At 46.4% G+C, this 22856-nt stretch overlaps 9 protein-coding genes across 9 annotated transcripts; 4 read left to right on the forward strand and 5 right to left on the reverse strand.

Moving 5' to 3' along the window:
* Positions 1-223: 223 nt before the first annotated feature.
* N7516_003897 (uncharacterized protein) lies at positions 224-1522 on the forward strand (the record flags this gene model as incomplete). The annotated part of the gene is made up of 5 exons (XM_057216617.1): positions 224-867; positions 918-985; positions 1043-1073; positions 1127-1133; positions 1184-1522. 5 exons carry the CDS (start codon positions 224-226, stop codon positions 1520-1522), a joined length of 1089 nt encoding a protein of 362 aa, XP_057078500.1.
* A 702-nt stretch (positions 1523-2224) lies between these two features.
* On the reverse strand, positions 2225-3471 carry N7516_003898 (uncharacterized protein; the record flags this gene model as incomplete). Its single annotated transcript, XM_057216618.1, has 5 exons — positions 2225-2260; positions 2309-2449; positions 2514-2879; positions 2935-3029; positions 3084-3471. The coding sequence occupies 5 exons, from the start codon at positions 3469-3471 to the stop codon at positions 2225-2227; spliced, it is 1026 nt and encodes a 341-aa protein (XP_057078501.1).
* A 748-nt stretch (positions 3472-4219) lies between these two features.
* N7516_003899 (CIA30 family protein) lies at positions 4220-4936 on the reverse strand (the record flags this gene model as incomplete). The annotated part of the gene is made up of 2 exons (XM_057216619.1): positions 4220-4400; positions 4449-4936. The coding sequence occupies 2 exons, from the start codon at positions 4934-4936 to the stop codon at positions 4220-4222; spliced, it is 669 nt and encodes a 222-aa protein (XP_057078502.1).
* Positions 4937-5178: 242 nt separating this feature from the next.
* Positions 5179-7039, reverse strand: N7516_003900 (MFS transporter; the record flags this gene model as incomplete). The annotated part of the gene is made up of 4 exons (XM_057216620.1): positions 5179-5425; positions 5493-5624; positions 5682-6668; positions 6729-7039. The coding sequence occupies 4 exons, from the start codon at positions 7037-7039 to the stop codon at positions 5179-5181; spliced, it is 1677 nt and encodes a 558-aa protein (XP_057078503.1).
* Positions 7040-9120: 2081 nt separating this feature from the next.
* On the forward strand, positions 9121-9900 carry N7516_003901 (uncharacterized protein; the record flags this gene model as incomplete). Its single annotated transcript, XM_057216621.1, has 1 exon — positions 9121-9900. The coding sequence occupies one exon, from the start codon at positions 9121-9123 to the stop codon at positions 9898-9900; it is 780 nt and encodes a 259-aa protein (XP_057078504.1).
* A 1125-nt stretch (positions 9901-11025) lies between these two features.
* N7516_003902 (glycoside hydrolase family 76 protein) lies at positions 11026-12606 on the reverse strand (the record flags this gene model as incomplete). The annotated part of the gene is made up of 4 exons (XM_057216622.1): positions 11026-11598; positions 11667-12116; positions 12181-12428; positions 12507-12606. The coding sequence occupies 4 exons, from the start codon at positions 12604-12606 to the stop codon at positions 11026-11028; spliced, it is 1371 nt and encodes a 456-aa protein (XP_057078505.1).
* Positions 12607-15177: 2571 nt separating this feature from the next.
* On the forward strand, positions 15178-16695 carry N7516_003903 (uncharacterized protein; the record flags this gene model as incomplete). Its single annotated transcript, XM_057216623.1, has 2 exons — positions 15178-15267; positions 15322-16695. 2 exons carry the CDS (start codon positions 15178-15180, stop codon positions 16693-16695), a joined length of 1464 nt encoding a protein of 487 aa, XP_057078506.1.
* A 1256-nt stretch (positions 16696-17951) lies between these two features.
* Positions 17952-19139, forward strand: N7516_003904 (uncharacterized protein; the record flags this gene model as incomplete). Its single annotated transcript, XM_057216624.1, has 1 exon — positions 17952-19139. The coding sequence occupies one exon, from the start codon at positions 17952-17954 to the stop codon at positions 19137-19139; it is 1188 nt and encodes a 395-aa protein (XP_057078507.1).
* A 406-nt stretch (positions 19140-19545) lies between these two features.
* On the reverse strand, positions 19546-22302 carry N7516_003905 (putative glycosyl hydrolase; the record flags this gene model as incomplete). The annotated part of the gene is made up of 2 exons (XM_057216625.1): positions 19546-20961; positions 21019-22302. 2 exons carry the CDS (start codon positions 22300-22302, stop codon positions 19546-19548), a joined length of 2700 nt encoding a protein of 899 aa, XP_057078508.1.
* Between the last annotated feature and the right edge of the window lie 554 nt (positions 22303-22856).

The raw sequence follows: 22856 nt of genomic DNA on the forward strand, positions 1-22856 counted from the left end.
TCAACTGTGGACCGACATATTAGTGACAGGGATGGAATTCTCAGTCTGTCTCAACGCCCTGTCGTGCGCCAAAGCATGATTTTATCAGTATGATCATTCATAAATAAGGGGCATGCTTTGGGATGATCATGGTCGTATTATGAGAGTTCTCTTATGAGAGTTCTCTTCCACTTTTAAGGCCTTCAAGTGGTGATAGTGCTGGCAGCAAAGTCAGCATAACACAATGAGCGAGCGCGCCGTCAATATCACGGCAGTGTCATGGTGCTTTGGTGGTATTGCCCTAGTGGTTGTTGGCGTGCGGTTGTACACACGTGTGGTTGCTCTGCGACGAGCTGGCTGGGATGACTTCTTTATCGCTTTGTCATTGGCGAATGCGGTAGTATGCTCTTCTTTGGTTCAAGTTGGCGTTTCGTATGGACTGGGACGCCATTTGAGCGACATTCCAAATGCGTATCAGCAACTTCAGGCGATCAAGTATACAGTTATAGCACCCAACTTCTCTGTTGTCAGTACCACAACTGGTAAGATGAGTGTGACTATCTTTCTGCTCCGGCTCATGGGACAATCCGCATCTGCACCGCAGCGATGGTTCCTATACATCTTGATGGCGGTGTCAATAGCGTGGAATGTGTTGGCTATTGTGGTCATCATTGGATTTTGCAGACCCCCAGAGCGTATCTGGAACCCGAAGGCGGATGGCTCCTGCTTCAGTCTCAACTTTCAGTTGGTTGCTGGAACATCCCAGGCAGCCTTCAACGCATTCAACGATCTGGCCCTCGCTGTTTTCCCTGCTTACATCTTTTGGCATGTCCAACTCGCCTTTAAGATGAAGGTTGTAATCATCTCCGTCATGGGAGCTGGTATCTTGTATCTCACTCTTTCCATCACGTATCGGGGACGTTGCGCTAACTGAATAGTGCGGCGGCGGCCACGCTGGTCAAATGCATTCTGCTGAAGAACCTTCCTGCACATGCCGATATCACCTGTGAGTAACCCTCAGGTCTTACGTATATTACTATGCACACCTCCTAATTTCATATAGGGTCTTGGGCCGACATCACTATGTGGTACACGTAAGTCTTCTATCGTTTCCTTTAAATTGATAACAAGAGCTAATAAAATCTAGGATCGAGGTAAGTTCACCCTCCTTATTCAAGTAACTTTAGCTCATGAAGATAATTAGATGTACATTATAATCATCTGCGCATCATTGCCTACCCTCCGACAGTCCTACTCAGTGGTCTCGCAGCGATCCCGCAAAACATCGGCCTACACGCGCACAGAGTCTGCCCCTCGACAGAAGCCAATCCCCCTTGTCCGTCGAGCCCCAGATGCTTCGTTATTTGCCACCTGTACCGAGCCGCAAGTAGACCGAGAGGACAGCCGTCATTCTAGCCAGGAAAAGATATTGGATCACGTCGAAATACAGAAGACCACAGAAGTCCACGCCTTTCAGGAACCTCGGCGGGAGAACGAGGGGAGCACACATTTCCCACAATCGAATCCCTTTCGGGGCATTTAAAAAAAGACCATATGCGGGAAGTGATCTTACACAGTGTACCTACTTAGCTTGCACAAATTCTGTCAGAAGAATTTACGACCTATACGGCGTACCTGACTAGACCTCCGCAAAGCCCATATAGTTCTAGGAAACAAGTACTTGCGCATCTGCACCCAACCAATATATATATCTACCACCCATGCTTTTTATCTAATTAATAACTACTAATATTAATTTAATACTATACGAATAACATATTTAAATGCGCTTTTTCTCAGAGAATATAGCAATATTATTCACAGATTTTTAATATTTAGTATACCACCCATTTGCCGTAATAACCGCTTTAACTCTGTGGTCCATGGTACCAACCAACCGGTCAAAGAAATCATGTCCTAGTGCCTCCTACGCGTATTCAATTAAATCTAAAAAAATATTTAAATAATCTAGTACCGGTTCTAGTAAAGTCTTCCAGGTTTAGATTAATCCGATCGATTATTTCTTTAAGCTTTAACTAGGTATATTTAATAGGGTTTAAATCCGGCGAGTACGGCGGTATTAGGCCTTGACAGGTCCCGCAGCACCAAGGCAATTTTGGTGCTGCGATATGGTGCTGCGATATGGTGCTGCGAGGTGCTGCGAGGTGCTGCGGGACTAAGCCAATTTTGGTGCTGTTGTATGGTGCTGTAGTACTAGTACAAAAGAGGGTTTGAACCCTGGCCACTATAAGTCTTGGTATGCATCTTCGCCACAGACATCCTATATTTGTCAATCTGTGTCCGTATGTTAAGGGGAGGGGGCACATACTGCTCGTCGTTTAGCAAAATCGGCATAGAATCCCAACCAATAATCACGATCGCGACAGTCGTCTTTATGTCCACTTGTCGCATTGAATCTACAGCGAGGCTGTTCTTGCTCCATGACTTTTTGAGGCGCTTTAATCCAAGGCTAAAAAGGACGGTCAACGGAATTTTCCAATGGAATTTCTGCGAAAGGACTTCCGATAACACACCTTAGGGACGGGCCAGTCAGAAAAATGTATGAATTTAGCTTCACTGAGAACTTCATCAGGATTCCAGACTTCTTGGTCATTGCCCAAGTATTTGGTGTGAATTTGACCACGGAACTCCCCTGTCAGAATCGTCCATGGACGATGAGGGATAATGAGTGCACTGTCTTTATATAGGTTGTTCACGATTTCCATGTCATATTCGGAACGACTCGCATTGTCAATAGCAGCTGTGATGCGACCAAACTCAAAATGGGAAGGCTGAATTAGTAATAAGTGGGAGCTTTGTACACGTTCATCAGGGTTGAGCCAGTAGGCTCGAGGTATTCCTAACGGACATGGCGGCAAGAAAAACAATTCATCCATGCCCTAGGACAATTTAGTAAAAAGGTATTAAAGAAATACGCTAGTTGTAGAAACACACCTGTAGTATAGTCGAGTCCGAGTCCAGATTGAGAACTCGATGATATTGAGTCTGATTGAAGGCGAGGAGTTTAGTATAACTCTTTGCCCATGTAGCTATAACATGGTCAGTGTTCTCAACTTTTAATCAAAGAATCAGGTGGCATATACCATCCCCACTGGCTCGACTCTGAACCTTGATAGGTACCAGTTTAACATTGTAAACATCTCGCGCCTTGCGCAGCAGTCGACTCTCGGCGCCATTTCCGTCCAGCGAAAATTCCGATGGGTACATCATGACTCGGTCAGGCTTGCTGTTCAAGCGATGCAGCGTTTCGAATATCATCACTGAATTGCAGAGGTAGGCTGTGTTGGTGACATATTGGGTGTAGGCAAACTGAGACCAATCCACTGCGTCAACGTCTGCTTGACCACTGTGGTGACCTGGAAAGTACACCACTGTAGGCCCGTCTGTTAGAATGAGCAAAGACTCAGCTATAACAAATAGGATAACTATGGCAATTATAGCACGCGAGGCTTTCGGAAAGTGTCGTAGCATGGTAGGTCCAAAAAGACGACAAACAGGCCCGGTAAGGATTCCGGGCAAATCTCATGGCTATGTAGCATGGGGGTACAAAGACACCCGATATTCGGACGAGACTTCGAAGTTAATCATGGCTTCTTTGTTATGAATCCCTACCGATGTCTCCCCTATGCTTCATTGTTACGATGTCTATTTCGGACGAGGACATCCTTCTGGGAGAGGGGATAATTGTAAATGATAAAGATCCTTTCAACCATGAAAGCGGAAAATGAAATGAGGATGTATCCGTAGGTGTAAGGATATAGTTATAGTCTATAGGTATAAGGCCTGTCAACCGGGTGAGGTACAATGGGATGGGAGGATGGAACAGTGTACTGACTGTGTGGGCCAAGACTAATTCTTGCCACAATTAAGGGGTCTTTCACGGGAAATTGTTTAGGGGGTTCAAGTTTTTGTATATCCGAGGCCAGGATATTAATGCGTTCCCCTAGGGTGTATATACTATGTTACAGCATAGCCACCCCAGGCGAGAGAATTTTCCCCAACACTCCTTTGTTCTGCACGGCGCCTTTTGAACCTTGTTCGTTCTGATTTGACTTAACCTTAGAATGAGGACAAGTCAGAACGAGAAGCCAATGAGGTAAGTCTCATGGGATGCAAATCTCAATCATAGTCGAATTAATGGCATGCCAATATCCGTAGGAGTTTCGATGGTGCAATTCTTTTCGGTGTCGTTTATTTTGTATTTGAAACGACCCTGAGGTCAGGATGGGCAACAATTCGGAGGCCAGCTTTTCTTCTCCTGAGTTTTCTTTGTTTCCGCTTGCTCGTCACCACGGCCAATAGACTCCTTCGTGACACTAGGGTTATCAAGGTAGGTCTCGCGGAACGCTCCGATGGATTGAATGTTTAGGCTGAAGTCGCCTTGCTGTGCCCCAAAGAAACTACAAAATTAGCACCCACTTCCTGGTCCCCCTTGATATAAAACTCACCTCCGAATCATGATCCGAAACCTCCTTACGTGCGACAAGTCCAATGGCCTGGCATCATCTACTGGCTTCCCCCGATATGTCGGCTTCAGATCCTTCCATGACAGACGCACTTCGCGCCCTGTCTCACTAGCGCAAAAATCATATTCCCAGACAAGAGCACTTTGTTCACGACCATCTGGCCTGTGTTGTGGGATTTCGTCTGTGAGGGAGAAGGTGTATCGATTTCCGTCTAAGGGAACAATGTGTAGCCCAATACCGTCGTATCCGGTGAGGTCCCATATTTGTTCGTTTCCGACCGTGCGCTGTGAGGCAAAACCGGCACCACCAAGTGTCTCGATGTCGAGATTGCCGTGGAAAAGTACCCCTAACGCCGTAGGCTCAAGATTTGACACAGACGATCCACCACGGACGCGGTCATCAGAGGTGGTCCAGCGATTGAGGTCCCAATCAGGTCCGAAAATTATTTGTTTATTGGCAGGGTATTCCATCGTAAAGCAGAATGGTGTTAGATGGATTGTGGGATTGTCGCAAACTGCGAACTGCCCAGGTGCAGATCGATCGATCGGCTGGTTCATTCGCAGGGTGACGTCATTTGTCAAGGGACAAACAAAATCTTGCGGCCTGACAAACAAGGCGATGAATATATATTCCTACTAGAGGTTGGTGTGCTCGATCTGATCTAGAAAAGATAAAATTGGGGTATATTGACTTTTACATGACTTCATATATATTAAACATCATAGCGTTTCTTTTCAACATCATAAACCGGCGAGCATGCCAATTTACTCCTCTCTCGCAGCCATGGACCGTATACCCTGAAGAGAACAGGAATCGGAACCATCACGATTGCAATACATCCCAGCATTGTACCCGCCCATTGGACTCCAAGGTTCTCCATCATTTGCCGGGAGAAAAGCGGAAACGAGCAGCCAATAGCTGATCGTAAGATGGTGTTCGCGGCAATAGTGGATGCAGCCCTGTCAATTGGGTTAGTGACTCGGTGTTTCACAGAAGAGAACCAGAAGTGCAGACAAGGTAACATACAACGAAGGATAGCAGTCAACGATATAATTGAAACACTGCAAGAAGATCAAAAAGATCCCCGCTCCGGTGAGGAGCCCTGAAGCTATAGGAGCCATCCAGTGAATGGATGAAGTGTATCCGGTCCAGCCGAACCTGTTGGGTGTTAGCTCGGAAAACGAAACATTTGAGGAGTTCAAGACCGGTACTCACCAAAACATCCCCCCTGCAAACAATACAGCTCCTATAATTGCTGGCCCAAGGCGCCATTCGGGTATAGGCTTATCACCATTGGCCGCCAGCTTCGCCTTGTATGAACCCTGTATCAAGAGGATATAAACGCCACCAAGAAGTTCTCCGATAATAATGCCGATAAACGCAAGTCCACCGACGCCCGTACTCATTCCGTAGACGCCTTCGAAGACAACAGGGTATGCCCCTAGCAGAGCATACATGAGGCCATAGACAAAGGAGATATACAATGAGACCAAAAGCAGTATGGGCTCTGTGACTAACATCACAATGGGTCGGGCAAAGTTGCTCCGCAGAAGCTCCGTGAGATCCACTTCCACTTCATCTTGCTTTGCGTGGATGCCCCAATTGCGAGTCTGTCGACGTAGGGTAGCTGCCTTGCGGACAAGGATGACGGGAGCATAAGTCTCCTCGAAGAAGACAAAGACGAGAACGAACCCTAGGAACACCATGATTGCAGAGATATACATGATCCACCGCCAACCCAGAGAACTCATTGCAATGAAGCCACCCACAAACGGTGCCGAAAAGGGTCCGATGAACACTGCCATACAGAAAATCGACATGACGACACCTCGTTGTGTATTGTTGAACAAATCTGCGAACACAGCGGGGACAACTGAAATGGGACTAGCCGAGAAGAGGCCAGCAAAGAAACGACAGATCATGATGGTTTGTATATCCTTGGCAACTGCACAGGCCACGGTAAAGATGGCACATCCGAGAAGTCCGAGGGATAATGGCCAACGCCTGCCGATAAGCTCTGATCCTGGTGCCCAAATGGTTGGCCCGGCTGCGAATCCAAGAACATAGAGTGTCACTCCAAGTGAGCCAATTTCGGTGCTTGTGTTGAACTCCTTGCTGAAGCCAGAGATAGCTGCGGAGAAGACAGCGCTGGTAAACGATCCGGCGAAGGTACCATAACATAGGATGCAAACTAGCATTATTCTGTAGAGATCTTAGCAAGTGTATCTTGGTATCGACAGTGAGGGATGATAGTAGACATACCGCCTAGGTGTAGACCAGTTGTATGGATGTAAGGGATCATTGGCTCCATCAAACTCTACGACATAGTCTTCAGAATCCGGGAGCAGAGGCGGATACTCTTTGTTGGCACCCATAGGAAGCCATCTATCACGGGGGGTAGGCCCTTTCGTAGAGCCTACTGTCGTTTTCTGTTGCAGTCGATAGGTATTGATACGGGTAAGCTCGAGAGAGTTGATTTGTTCAATTGTGTCGTCCGATTCATCGCTGCGAGAGTCGACGGGGGAGTCGATATCTGGCTCATACTTGTTTGGGTGTTGGTTGAGATGCTCCATTGTATACTGTCATATCAAGGGTTGGGGATTAGACTGGATGTTTGTGTGGAAGTACACGAATGTCGAGTCGAGGAAGACAACATAGTATATGTCCCGATTTCTGTCGGCCCATTGATCACATTTTTTCCTTCCTAGTCTTCTCGGTCTTCGGCCCAATCCTTGATCCATTGTAAAATGGGCCCTGATTGCGGCAAAGTGAGCTCAACGAGGGCAAAAAAACACATTTAGAAGATCCATACTTTTCCGCTGTGGCTTAATGTGCTTTAAATATCCACTATCCAGTCACAGTGCCCTGACAGTGTAAGGCCGTGACCAGTTAGAAATCATGTCTTTCTCGGCTAGGATCGGAGGTGTGGCTGACAGCCGCTGTGGAGTGGTCTGCCGAGGACAACCGCTCATAGCCGTTATCAATTTTGTCTCGGGCAACGAAAACTCTTCAATATCATCTTGTTTGCACGCTGGAAATAATCATCAATGACACCACGTCTATATCCGATCCCGACTCGGCACGTGAAACTGGTTTGGTGTGTTTCCCGTGCCGAAGCCGTCGGGGTCGGAGATCGGGACCCAATTCCACTATATAAACGGGATACCCTCACTGTATATGATAAACAATTGTTGCGATGGATTCATCACTGGCTTCACAAGCAAAGCTGGCGGTCTTGCCATAAATCCATACATGATTTCCCGCTACAGAATCTCATCTTTCCCATAACTATTCCATACCGGTATCAGTCACATGACCCTCATACTTCCTATCCGGGAACTATGAACAGCTTTAGATTTACAGTTTGTTGCTGTCCTCAAATCTGATAGGGTGACGGACATTTAGCTTGAGTGGAGATTTCTGTTAGGCCGCTAGGCTGCCATCTTAGGACTGAATGGTAGAAATATACAACTCGACAATGTATGGGTAACCAAAATATATATAACACAGAATAAACTTCCAGACCTCAAAACCACTGTGATAGACTATGTCGATACAAAGGTCGATGAAAGGGAAACAAAACACGTTTCCTCGTCTGATAGCTATACCGGGTCACTACAATCTTGCAAAATTCCAATGGTCGTTCGGACTCGTTCCCGAGGTCATTTCCCCATATTACGTAAAGACTGCTACTAGGTACCTCACCACCATGTTCGCATGTCGGGTACTACTAGGATCTGAATAGAGTATGCATATGCACTGCAATTAGTACGGAATACATATATATAATAAAGCCGAGACCGTCGATGTAGCACTATAATGGAAGCATATTAGTGTAGAAATGTTTGCTCTGGGAGTAGCCATACAATCGGCCCCCACATTCCCGATAGGACTTGGATTTCCTGTCTTGCATATGCACAAAGTAAAAGCACACAGGGGGCTATAACTGTGTATTGGCCAACTCTTTTTTACATGAGTTAGTATTCCAACAAACGTTATACTACATAAAACATAGATATAAAGTGACAAATTACACTACTGGTCCTCAGTCAATTTTATATGAACCTCATTTGAACCTCTTACTTTTTAATTATATGCCCCCACTTCCCCCCACTTCGAGGATTCTCTCAAATTACAATATTACAATATGTGGTATCTGTACAGACTAGTACCAAGTAAATCGATTGGCGTGGTTGATTCAAGGGCCAAGGAGCTGTTGAAAGGTCTCTTAGTCTTGGCCTATTACAAGGGCATTCCGAATTGACCCAGACCCCATAGACAACGCCGGTGAAGAGCGGATCTCACGGGGCGGATATATTGTGTTATCCATGAATCAAATGCGCTGTAGAGATCCACCGGATATCACCCCTCAATCCTTCGGCGCATCGGATCGCGAGAAATTACAACGGGGGCCAGACACTTTATTCCGCCACTTTCTAAGGCTTTCTAAGCTTAAGAATCCTCATATTTGCAGTTTGCTGTGGATTCCCAAGTTTTCAACCACCTTTTCATTGAGAATCTTCGACCCACGTTTCGAAATCTCTCCTTCTATCACCACAGTCGGACGTGACTTTTCTGCCCCTCTGGTCTGGGTAATATTTTCTCGAATAAGCTCTGTGCACCATTCTCATTTCAATCAGCCAACTTGTGCAAAATGGTCCGCATCCTGATAACAGGTTCTACGGATGGCTTTGGCCTTGAGGCTGCCCGTCAGCTAGTTCAGCGTAACCACACCGTCTATCTTCACGCGCGTAGCCAAGAGCGTGCAGATGAGGTCAAGGCAAAACTCCCTGGAGCTGCAGGAGTGCTGGTTGCAGACTTGACAAGCGTGGCAGAGACACGCAAACTTGCCGAGGAAGCAAATGCGATTGGTGTCTTCGATTCCGTCATTCTTAATGCCGGATTGCTTTACGGCCCCTTCCGCAAGACGTCTGATACTGGCGTGCCAGCCATGGTCTTCGTCAACGTTATTGCGCCCTATATTCTCGCTTGTCTCCTTAAACAACCCAAGCGTCTTACCTTTATCGCTTCTGTCCTGCACCGGGAGGCCAACACCGACGTGAAGGATATCTTCTGGCTTGAGCGTGGGGAAAAGGATTTCCAGGATTTCCCAGCATACTGCGACTCGAAGCTTCATGTTATGCTTCTTGCTAATGCTGTTGCGAGACGGTTTAATGGCACTTCAGTCACGTCTGTGCATCCTGGATGGGTTGCTACCAAGCTTGGAGGTCAAGGCGCTACCGACAAGCTGGAGGATGGCGTGGAGACATATGTCATGATGGCTGAAGGTGATTATGATGAAAGTCTCACTGGTGTATATTTTGAACCCAAAAGGAAGATCGGTGAACCTCTTGCGGTGATAGCCGACGAGAATTTGCAGGAGGTCGTCGTTAAAGCTTGCGAGGATATCACCAGTCTTAAGCTGGCAGCTTGAGATTGGGATTTCGGCATCCAGTCATTATCGGTTAGCTTTAATTCATGAAATTATGGTGTCCTTCACAGCAAATAATTTAGATCACTGTATTTTGATTAGACTCAGGGACCAAGGTGTACTTACCGGGGGACGTAGAGTGCACAGCGATACTCGGAATTACCAGACAGACGAAGTCATGACGCAGGTTTATGCTTTCCATGGGAGTTAGAAACCGAGGAGTCAATGATATCCAGAACGAGCTCTAATCAGATCAACGAACGGTCGCAATATCTAACATATTTCATAATCAGCCTCAATGCAGTCATCTAGAGTATCAGCTAAAGCCCTCGAATTCACCCAGTCCATGTCACAAGGTTAGGTAAGATGTAAAATCCTTTCAACGTCACAAAGTTGAAGGGTTTCAACGAGTAATATAGGAAAGAGAAGTATCTTTATGAAGATGCCATTATGGGTGGGTGATGAGAAACCAGGAGAAGAGAGAGAGAGAGAGCAATGCAACTGTATTGGAAGTGCTAACTGCTAACTGCTGAAGAAGAGGGGAAAAGAATAAGAGGGGGAGGAGACTATCTGTAGCTGGCAGTCCTGTCAAACAAGGTCAGATGACACCGATCCCAACAATGGGGACAGGAGAATGGCGGTGATTGGGGTGTTTCTTCCTTTTCTTTCGCTTCCTGTGGCAATTTACCATGAATTGAATAAGCCGCTGGGTGTAGTGGGCAATCAGTTTGACCAACGTCCCAAATCTTGCTGCCACTGATGGTTCATCTTAGATCCAAGTTTATAAATTGAAAATCAGTCTTGCATAAGCCGTTTGTATCGCCGAAGTTATATCTAGCTATAACAACAACAAGGGGGAAATATCTAAAAGGAGGTCTACTCAAAAGACGCGACAAGGCCGGTATTCTTGTATGGTATCGAGTGAAATCTCCCGTGGATACAAGTACAATATCGAGTGTGTTGTCTGCAGACTTCCGACACAGGCATCGCGAGACTTTTATCTGTTCACTTCTCGCGTGCCAAATTCATTATAATACAATATCTAGTCGCTCAGCACTAGATAACCGAAACTCCAAAAGAAGGAATAAACAAAAGACAGGAAATATGTGCTCACGCATGATAGCACAATCAACCACCAAGTATCATGAAAGCCACGAGTCCAATCCAACCAGCCACGAAAACTGCGGTCACGATGCCAGCGCCCGCCTTCTCAGTGGTTGTCACTGTGGTCGTTTGAGTGGAAGTAGTAGTATCGCTTTCGCCTGCCGTCGGGTTGCTAGTACTATTTCCACCAGTTGCCGAAGTTACCGGCGCAGTATTGTTAAAATTGATCAAATTTGCTGTGAACACCTTTGTCACGCTGATTTGTTCTTCCATTCCCATCCACCCGTCCCATGTAGACTTGTACCACCGGACACCACAAGTGCCATTGCTGTGGCCAGTGCATGATGCAGCGGCTGCCTGGGCTGATGTTTGGAGCTTCGGGATAATGCTGTCAAATGCTGATGGAACAAGCACAGCAGTCAAGGACAACCAGGTAGACGTCAGTCCTTTGAACAGGATCTCATTGTTATTGCAGTTTTCTGCAGGTTCACAGTAATAGTCCTCGATAATTCCACCGGTGAGGAAAAAGTTCTCGAACGTCTTGTTCAATAGGCCATTTACTGCCGTCAGCCATTGAGACTGGGCAGTCCCGTTTGTCTATAAGGAGGAGGGGGTTAGCATTGACTCAACAAGAAAATGTGAAACTCGAAATGGGGATTACTCACGTAGTTGTACATATACGCTGCCCCCATCAGGTATGTGCCATAGTTGTACGTCCATTGGGCATTTCCCTGGGTCGCACAATCATTGTCAACATCCGTGGAATCAGCAACATTCCATGTTGAGTTGCTCAGCAAAGGGGATGAGACAGACCAATCCCAAATCTTGTTAGCCCATTTGAGATAGATTGCATCTCCGGTGTAGCGGGCTAGCCGCGCAGATAATTGAAATAACCCTCCATTAGAAATAGAATTTTTCATTCCGTAGCCCGACTGGTAGGGCCAAATTTGCCACCGTAGACCACCGCCACAAGAGGATGTATCCCATCTTTTGATCTGAGTATTGAAGACACCCTGGGCTAGAGAGAGCCATGAGAATCCAGTCGAGCGGTCCGGGAATGAGTATTCAGTGGCCGTCATAGCTGCTAGACCCCAGAACATCTGATCGTCGTTTCCCTGGGAGATGACCGGATTAGATACGAAGGTATCATTGATTATGCAGACTATCACCCATGCTCACCAGGTAAGAACTGTAGTTGCTTGGCATATAGTCCCCGTCTGTGCCTGATTGCCATTGCAATCCAACACTTAGTTCCTCGTTGTATGTTGTGTCGCCAGTAAAGTGCCAGTATTCTAAGAGGGCCATAAAGAGTGGAGCTCCTTCCCACCATTTGTCTGGAAAGGCTCCAGGGATTTGACCAGTCTCGTTGCCGTAATAGTATTTCATCATAGCGTAAGTCGTCGTACTCGCGGCATCTTTGATCGACTCTGTTATAAACTCAATCGTTAGCTTCTCGTCCCCCTTGGTAATTGACGTAAAGGGAGAATATAGACTCCACCACGTACGTTCATCGGTGATATCCAAATCGATTGCGCGTGCTACGCTAGAAAGGATGAGTGCAGCAACAGCGCCTCTGAAGGGCGACCACCCTCCGAGAAAGTACATACTATCAAGGTGATGTATGGGAAACCATATAAACTTCACCAATGAGAGATATCAGTGAATATGCGTAGAATGCTATGCTCAAGAGAAGTCACTGACGCATTAAAGAATGAAAGAAAACAATTTCCCCCAGAAATGGACACTAGGAAATCTCGCTTTCATAATCTCGTTTTTAAATATAGAAGGGCATGCGTAATCCTCGGCGCTAGCGTCGTCAACTCATTTCATTGTGGAGTGTACCTAGGTAAGCCCAGTTGTGGGGGCAAGTGCCAAGCTTTTACAAGCTTTCTTCATTTTGATCGAAGGATCGTGAACATCATGCAGAGTATAGAGTAGATCTTGATCGTCCCGTCCGTTCCTCCGATGATTGGCTTCATATTTGGTCTGATCACTCATTTTTTTAACGGGATTAACAAATCACGAGAAGAATTTTCAGGTTCAAACAATCAACGTGTTTACCGACTCCCAATTGCTTCTCTAGCTAAGTATATCCTTTGTTATATCTTATACAACCTGATTATATAAGATATAAGCTTACCTAATATCACTTCCCTACTGAAAATATTATAGTCCACTATAGACTATAATATATTATCTGCTGAAGTGCTAACAGCTTTATTGTTCTTTAAGCCAGTAGATAGAGTTTCTATAGGCGTATATAGGTCTTCCCTAATAAGAGAAAACCTATATACGCCTATAGAAACTCTATCTACTGGAGCGTAAAGAACAATAAAGCTATATCTATTTTAAAGCTTTATTGTGATGACGGTCCCCTTCTATATCTAAAAGATATAGAAAGTGCACAGGAGGCCTGGCTTCGACTCTCTCGTGCTTGTGAGCAAGTTCCCTTCTCCATCGGTACCCGCGGTAGTGAACGATTCATAGAGCAGGACTTCCCAATACCCAAAGGCCAGCGATGAATGTAGCAGTCCATCCAAGGCCGATGGATTTGATTAAAGGGGAAGCTATAGCCGTGGCTCCAGCGCCCATAAGGCAGCCAAATAAATTGTTTGCTGCGCCAGCGGTGGCGGCGGGCTGGTAATTGATATCCACAACCAAAGTACTCAGGGTGTTGAATGCACTTGTATCGCAAAGGGACCAGCCAGTGAATTTCGATACTGCATCACCCAACCATAAGCTAAGACGCAAAGACAAGCCATATAGATCAATGGAAGAATAATCACCAGGCATGCTCGTTCGATATCGAACTGTTCAATTTCCTGCTGTCGGTTGTTGTGAATGATCATACCCTGCAAATGCACCTCGCGGCGGAAGTTCCAGTCCAACAGTCACTTATGCTCCCAAGGCCGTGTAAATACAGCACAGTCCAATTTCGATAGTTGAAGCCAAATCGACTGGCCAACTCGGTCGACAAAGTGCTAAAAACAGCCATGTACCTTGCGTACAGAAAGGATCCGTACAATAGAACCAACCCCATTTCCTTTTGCGTGGCTATCAAAAGAGCTCAAATTGGGTTCAGGCGCTTCTTCAGTTCCTAAATGGTGGAGTAATCGGCAGTCACTTGTCGTTCGTCGAATGGTGATGTTCGTACGAAGTATGTTGTGATAGTCAAGTTAATCAGCGACACAGAAACATTCATGTCGCTTGCCAGGGATTGGAGGGCCGGCAAATGCTGGACAGAGGTGAAAATAGGGCCGCAAAGGATCCTGCCATAATAATGAAAGTATCACACTGAAGCGGGACATGTTCATCGCTGATCGTTTGTTTTTTCCTGGTGAAGTTCTGGTTTTTCGGACTGATTCAGATTAGAGTATTGGTGTTTCCCTGCTTTGACTCCATGCTGTACCTCACACAAGGGCGATCGATAGACGCAGGTCGATCACACAAGAATCGGATGGGTGCATAGGCTGCGAAGTCTAAATGGTAACGTCATTTTTCAGGTGCCAGCCACAATATGTGTATTTCCTTTATCGCGATCGCGCTTCATTTCAAGTTCAATTTTTCCTTCTTCTCATCTTTCACCTGGCGTTAACTAGCGGACCTGTTACCGGGATTACCGGAGAACGAGGGTCGACAAGTGAACAAGTGGGTCACGTCTGGAGCTGAATGAGCTTTGGCGGTCGGACCTTCGGACAGGAGGGCCACGTGATATTTGATGCCTTAGGCATAAATTCATATGAAATTAGCAATGATTTTATGAGCTGTCCATAAAATATGTCCATGCATCCATACATCCCAAATTGAAATGACAGATCTTTCTTTGCTTATTTGGTTACATACATGTCATATTAAAATATAACTAGTTATGTAGGGCGGTGAGTGAAATATGATTGAAGGGGTGAGCAAGGTTCAAAGTTTCCTTCGTCTCCGAGCCTTGACGTCAAAACACAACATTGAAGGCATTGAAGGCATTGGAATTCTGTGTATAGATTTATAGACCGGAGTTTCAAAATGATTGCCATTCAAACGATTATAATATTGGCCGCAGGCCTCTTTGGTGGTCTAATGCTGGCGTCCCCTTCCCCTTCAATGTCGCGTTCGCCGATAATTGACTTAAAATATTCTCAGTATCGGGGGACCTCGCTATCCAATGGCGTTGATCAATATCTCGGGATGAGATACGCAAAGGCACCCTTGGGTGGTTTGCGATTCCGAGGCCCAGAAGATCCAGAAGATACTGTTGGGGTATTGGATGCATCATCGGTAAGACTGCTTGCTATCCACCCTGGTTGCAGCGCGCTGAAATGACCTGGATAGTTCGGACCCCTTTGCGTGGGGGTTGGAGAGTCAGTCAATGATTCTTTAGCAGAGGACTGTTTATTTATCAATGTCTGGCGACCAACGAATGCCAGTGCGGATTCCAACCTCGCTGTCTGGCTGTTCATTCAAGGGGGTGGATATGCCAACAATTCGAATGGCAACTATAACGGCAGCGAAGTCGTTCAGCAGTCCGGTCACAACATTATCTTTGTCAACTTCAATTACCGCGTCGGTGCCCTTGGATTCCTTGCCAGTGAGAACGTGCGAAAAAATGGAGATCTCAATGCTGGACTACTCGATCAGCGGAAGGTACTTCATTGGGTTCAGAACCACATTCGCAACTTCGGAGGCAACCCAAACCATGTAGTCATTCACGGTGACTCTGCCGGTGCAGGCTCAGTTGCCTATCATCTCACTGCGTATGGTCAGCGCAATACAACCCTTTTCATCGGCGCAGTGGCAGAGTCGCCATTCTGGCCTACTCAAAGAACAGTTGCACAAATGGAGTTCCAGTACGAACGATTGGTGAAGGATGTTAGCTGTCACAAAGCAAAGGACTCCTTGGCATGCTTGCGTTCTGTGGATATCAAAACAATCCAAAAGTACAACGTCGACAAGCCGTTCCCAGCGGGCAGTCCCACTCCAGCCCCCCTGTGGTATTTTCTTCCTGTTGTGGACGGAGACTTGATCCGGGACCGCCTTTACAATCTGTTCAGTGAAGGAAAGTTTATTCATGTGCCCTTATTAGTCGGGGATGAGACAAATGAGGGTACCGAATTTGCATATAATGCAAGTAGCAAGTCCCAAGTGGCTCAGTTCATGAAGAACAATTATCCCGGACTCTCTAATAAGCAACTCGCTACCATCAACAAGGCATACGAGCATGTGGAGCCCCTCCCTAAGCACGCGTCTCATTTCGCATCGGCTGCAGGCGCTTATGGAGATTCGACCTTCACTTGCCCAGGAAACTTTATGACTGCAATGGCCGCATCATTCTCGTCCAACCCCGTCTGGAATTATCGGTACAATGTCCGCGACCCCACAAAAATTGCAAATGGGATGGGTGTCCCTCATGTTTTCGATTTGCCTGCGATTTTTGGGGTAGAGGGAACCAATGAGCCAACCTATTCATATGCCAGCTCAAACGCAAAGATCGTGCCCATCACCATGAACTACTACTTGAGCTTTATCCAAGTCTTAGACCCCAATATTTACCGGTACAAAGATGCCCCTGAATGGCAACCATGGGGCTCAGAGTTCGGGCAGCGACTCAAACTCGAGACAAATTCGACAGAGATGGAAGCTATTCCCAGCTTGGAGGCTGAGCGTTGCTCAATGTGGAAGAATCTTGCAGCAGACATGCAGCAATAACTGATACGGTGTCTAGAGGATTTGTGCCACTCCTCGGGCCAATCTTGGGAGTCACCTATCATATGGAAACCTGCAATGATACAAAGTAATACACAGGCATTGCAGGTACATATGTTATGCCTATTCATTAGATCTCCATCGTCATTTCCAATTACCGACTTTCTTACGAGTCGTGAGAGCAAACTCTTTTTCCCTTTTGTGGTCTAGCTTGGTTTGCAGGCACAGCCCTAGAAGCTTCTGGGATCTGTGGAAGCTCTTTCCTGCATTTTCTTTGCCTTCCATCGTACACTTTTTTTATTTGCTGGCCTTGGGGTTCTTTGTCCGCCAAGAAATGGTCAACCCAATGTAGATTTCCCAATACCAAGTAATGGTTCAAATGAACCAAACCCTCCGTCTCCGAACCACGAGTCCACAAAGACAAATTGAGCACGACCTAGACATTCATGGAAATCAATATTGAGACTCAGGTTCACATTCATACTGCACACTGAAAGGAGTAAGGCTTTGCTCTTTCCTGGTCACTATTACCACTTGCAAGCTTCGCGATGAGATGGGCTGGTATGTTCGCCGAGCGCGAGTCGGCCAGGCGACCATGCGACCAGAATTTTGCTCAGATGAGAAAGGGGATAGGTTATCCCTGGGTTGCAGTCCCTTTGTCGTTCTGGTTGTGCACGCCGCGTGGAAATGGAGCTACAACATAATCAAGCGATCGAGAAAGTAACCTTGAAGTCTCACCCGCATCGACCAAATCTCGGGCTCGGTCTCCCCAGGTCTCGACCATAGCTGCTGCTTTCTCTCATCGGCTCACTGATTCCCATATAATCCTTGCTAGGGTTTGCCGGGAGTCCTTAGCATGTGGACTAATATTCCAGATTATCGGAAGCTTAAATAGAAAGGATCTCGTTATCGGGAATGTGTGTGTACTGATAAAACCCACCATTTCGAAATTAACGTCACCACTAACTTGCCCCGGGTGGATGGTTGAGTATTCTACCTGTACTGTGTGTGTTGAGTATGATTTCTGCATGTATTTATCATGCAACCTTGCTCTTTCTTTATATCCCGGCTGCTTCCGAGAACACGGTCATTCGATCAACTTTCCAAGATTGTCCAAGTGAGGGGTAATAAAACAAAAAGACACATGCCTGGAGGTTTGGGAAATCTGGGGAAGCTCTTTTTCTCCACCCTCTCCACCTTCTCCACCTCTCGTCATCCTTCACTCTTCCATGACATGTACATACCTAGGTACTCATGCAATGAAGCCAGGCTCATTAGCTTATCTTCCTTCACTCCCAGTTGAGCTGGTCGAGTTGGTTACAGGCATCCTCGAAGCAGATGGCTTATTAGCCCTACGTCTAGTCTGTCGTGGGCTTCAAAGGAAAACGTTTCATCACTTTGCGCAGCGGTTCTTTTCATCCATCAAAACCGACCTCTCTGGAGAAAGTCTAAGCCGTATCAATGCTTTGTCGCAGAATGTTGCCTTGTGTCCTTACGTCAACGGGTTGGCCTTCATGCTTCAAAATGGTGTCGGTCGCGGTTTGGTTTGGGACCGACATCCATGGGGTCCTATCTCCGCTCCTCTAGAGGTCGAAGCGATTCGGTCTCTGCGTGATAATCTGATCCAGAACTTGACTAATTGTCGTTCATTCTTTATTTTTTGTCGATACCCAGAGGGTCATCCGGATATGAGCCATGTCACTATTACTGATGCTGTCGCCGTGTTCTTTGCCCTGGTCGTTGATGCTCGTCTGCCAGTTTCATCGTTCCATCTCATATATGCCAATAAGTACTCGCGCACCTTGATCATGGACATGCGTCGTCTTCCCAAGCTTCTCTATCGCCAACCCGAGTTCAAGCTTGTGTGGGCCAATCTACAAAAACTCTCCTTGGAACAATATCTCACGTTGGATAACTTCGGCTTCCTGCTTGAGCTGGTTCTTAGCGCTCCGAATCTTCGGACCCTCCTGTTAAACGTTGGCTCACACGACTTGGCATCTGAGTTCATGCATGAACTGGCTGAGAGTGCCACCTTTCCTCAACTGCGCGAACTCGGCTTGTTTCGAACATCTATGCGGGGCCCCGATCTCCAGAAGTTACTCGCCAATATTCGCCCAAACTTGATTTCACTTACATTATACCATGTTTCTCTAGCGCCAGGAAGTGATTGGGCTCCTTTTCTCGAGGAGTTAAGTCAGGGTTTTCTGGGCTTGCAAAGTATCTCGCTGTATTGTCTGTGGGCCAGTACGCCTGCTAAAAATCTCCTAACCTTTCCGGACATTCCAAAGACACCATCACTGTGCACTTCGAAGGGCCACCATCTCAACGTATTTTACTCTGAAGATCTCAAAGCTCCCACTGTCCTCGGGATTGACTATTCTGGGTCGAAGATTTCACATGTGTTGAATTTATTACGGACAAAGACTGAAAGACCTTGCTCACATTAGGGAAGGTCGCTTCTATGTGATTTTTGTACATTTTACATTCTGACGCGTATTTTTATCCTGATTCTTTTAACTATTTTTCTTTTGGGCACACCTGAGAAACTGTGATAAATATCTGCTTATAGGGTTCTGTTTTGACATATGTACATAGTTTTTCGAAATTTGTATTTTCCTATCTCCCCTTCTACACTAGGTATAAAATGTGTTTTAATTTCTAGCTTAAGGCTGATCGAGGTGATGTTGTGGTTCTTTATACTGCAATACCACTGTATTTAATGAACATTGTTTTCCAAATCTGGAAAGCCTTTATATATCCAGTAAGCTGCAAACTTCTTCATTTGCAAGCAATATATTGACTCTCAATAAAAATCCACATCACCCACTAGACTAGATAGAAGACTTCGTGAGATTAATTCACATCCTGAGCCTCGACGGTCACTTTCTCCACATTTCTTCCAGTGATTTCGATCAGAGTATTCTTGATATCTCCTTCAAATGCAACAGTCAACCGCAGCTGTTCTTTCGGCCAAAGAGTTACATAGTTGTCAGACCAATAAAGCGGTGCAATCTCCTCATTTTCGGAGGTATTGATAGCATTCAGACGAATGAAAACTGCCGGTCCTGCAGACTGGTTTTCGAGCACGACCTCGGCATGAGTCAAGTCATCGTCTGTTGGAGACTCCACGCTATGTAGTGAAGCCTTCAAAGTAGCCGGTTCCAGTGTCTCCAGCCTGGTGTATTTGGTAAACTTAGTAACTGGTGTGGTGTACCAGTTAGACTTTGACCAGTCCAAGACATCTGTGGTAGGAGAGAGCCAGTAAACATTACGGCTAAGGACAGCTTGAGATTTTGAATCGCTGAGCGTAAGACGGAGGAAGCCAATATCTTTGACTTTCTTAATTCCGGCAAGCGAACCCACCACCTTTGAGGAATGGGGTGTTGTGTTGCTCTCCACTGTAGCTCCGGATAGTTCTTTTCCATTTGCATCAATGAAGTCTACCTTGATTTGCCGATTTCCGCTCTCATCAAGTGAGTGGTTAATGAGCCAAATTTCATGGCTCTCATAATCGTAAGCCACGTGTTCAGTACGTGCTCCAACCTTCGTGCCGAAGTAGGCTGCCATAGGGCTGAGATAGTAATCAAACAACTGCCAGTGCAGATTTGGCCAGGCACTGTTTAACATCCAATAAATAACACCCGTAGCAGGACGTGTGGCATTTTGCTTCGCTCCATACGCTTCAAACTGGACTCGAGTAGCCTCATAATCTGCCATCTGACTTTTGAGGATGTAGTCCTCCAGGCTGGTAGGCTTTCCGTATCGGGCAAAGAGAGCCTTGTTGTAGATCTTCCGGTTGTAGAACTGCGAATCATAGCGGGACATATGATATTGCTCTGCATTTGGCTCTTTCCAGAGTGTTTCCAGCTCGGCATCAGTCATGAACTTTTTCAAGCTCCCCATCTCGGGGGTTCCAACTCCTGCACCCAATTCAGATCCAAAGCCAAATACTGCTCCTTCTTTGTCGTTGTACCAATAATTCGGGGGTACCCAGTCGTATGGGCCATCCATATTCATTCCAGATGATCCAAGAGCTTCGGGATAACCGCGCTTGCTGGCCGACGCAATGGTTGGGTTGGGCCAATCCATAACTTTGAGCGCATCTAAGTAAATCTTGGTCGCCTGCTCATCTGGCCAGAAGTCTGAACCAACCAAAAACCCAAGCATCGAAGCATGGCTTTGCATCATCTCTGCTTCGTGCAGCATTGCTGCCTTCGCAATCGGGTAGTCTTCTTTCCCCCATTTGACACCGACGGCATCCTCGTTATACTGATATTTCTTTTGTCAGTGGTCTGGCAACTTGGGTAGAGTATTGAGAATGCTTACGGTCCATCCTTCCCATTTATCACAACATTCCCATCCTGCGAGGACCATCATCCCCATTTCATCAGCGAGGTCATAAAGCTCTGGGTGCTCCTGTTTTCCCTCCAGGCGCACGGTATTGAGCCCCATGTCCAGCATGTAGGCGAAAATCGTCTGTACCCTATCAATATCGAATCGCAAAAAGATGTCCGGCCCATATCCAGCTCCGATCACTTGGAATGGCTCGCCATTGACAGAGAATTCGGTATCATTGTGCTTGTTCAATTTTGATGACACATGACGAATTCCGAATTGTTGAGGATTTGAACTATCTGACACCAACTTCTGAGGTTTCTGAATGATGGTGCTGGCCTGTACTGTGTATAAAGGCTGCTCACCCCAAAGAGCAGGCCACCAAATATCAGGGTCCTCGATCGACACACTTATAGATACCGTCTTTTCTTCGTTTGGCTTTAAGTCAAAAGTCTCGCTAAATTGCACAGTTTCGGAGCCATCTGGCCCTTTGACAGTGCCTTTGATCGTCACCTGATGACTACCTGATTCGTGGTTGGTCAAATCAGTTCGAAGTGTGACCTTCACCGGCCCAGAGGTAGAGTGAGTAAAATTGGTGAGGACGCGGAACGGCGACATCGAGACCGCACCAGTCTGAGAAATCTCCACATTTCGCCAAACGCCGGTGCCATTGTCGGCTGGGTATGGGTTCCAGTCCACAAACCCCTGGGCAAAATCACGAAGATAGTTCGTTGGGTACGCACGAATGAGAAGACAATTGGCTCCATCCTCAATATGCTCGGTCACGTTGTACTGGTGGCCGCCATAGGCGCCTTGCTGCTGGTCACTTGATGCAATGAGCACTCCATTCAGATAGATGTCTGCCTTCGATGTAATTCCGTGTGTCTTTAAGGTAAAATATTCTCCCGTGGATGGGTTCAATGTGAACTCTTCTCGATAAAGCCATGGTGCGTTGAACGTGGAGGGATCAGCGGCAGATTCCATGTTGTCCGAGTAGAATAAGTCTGTCTCGTTGTATACCCCGTTCTCAATAAGCCCCGCCATAACAGTGCCACGAGCACCAACTCGATACCATGATGAGACATCCTTTCCTGGTGAAGAGAGTACATCCATCTCACCTGATACTTTGGTCGACGATTGGAGGTACCATCCTGGGATAGTAGCAATGTCACCAGTAGAGGCGACAAGGGGTTTGGAGTCGGTAGCCGCTACACAAGCGCCAGCACTGATGACCAGTGCTATGCACAGTTTACTCATATTCTTGAACATGATCATTTATCTGCTCTGGAGGCCAACGGTGATGCTGAGCTCGTATCGCAAGAATACATGCGACTGCTTGTTCCTTTAAAATATAAAATCCACGAAGTGGCGTTGAGAGGAAAGTAACACTGCGTCACGCGATGGAAGCGACCGTGTGATTATATGCATATATTGTTTTGTTTGGATTATATTCTCCGACGACCTTTTGGGCTAGGACTAGTTAATACGGGCATTTCGGCAAACATGCAATATTTCCCGGTTCTGTGTAGGATCACTAGTGGTACTTCCTAATAGAGTTGCTGAGAAACTTCAGCGTCCGAGCTGTGAGAGTGATCGGAGTTCATTTCTCTTCCGATAACGAACTAACCATATTCCTATTCGGGCCTTACCTATTAATCACGCTCTTGTATTCTTAGTCCTCTTGGGATTAATTTGTGGGCGTTAAAACCTGTCGTGCAGATCTCTTGGTTGTATCGAATCCAAGGTCTGAAATAAAAAGGAATGTCAAATTGCAAGGTTGCATACATGGGATGATAAAGATTATGTAATCTAGCTTAGTCATTAACCGC

This window comes from Penicillium verrucosum, assembly GCF_028828655.1.
Source record: "Penicillium verrucosum strain IBT 35672 chromosome Unknown utg000001l_segment0_segment0, whole genome shotgun sequence".
Lineage (NCBI taxonomy): Eukaryota > Fungi > Ascomycota > Eurotiomycetes > Eurotiales > Aspergillaceae > Penicillium > Penicillium verrucosum.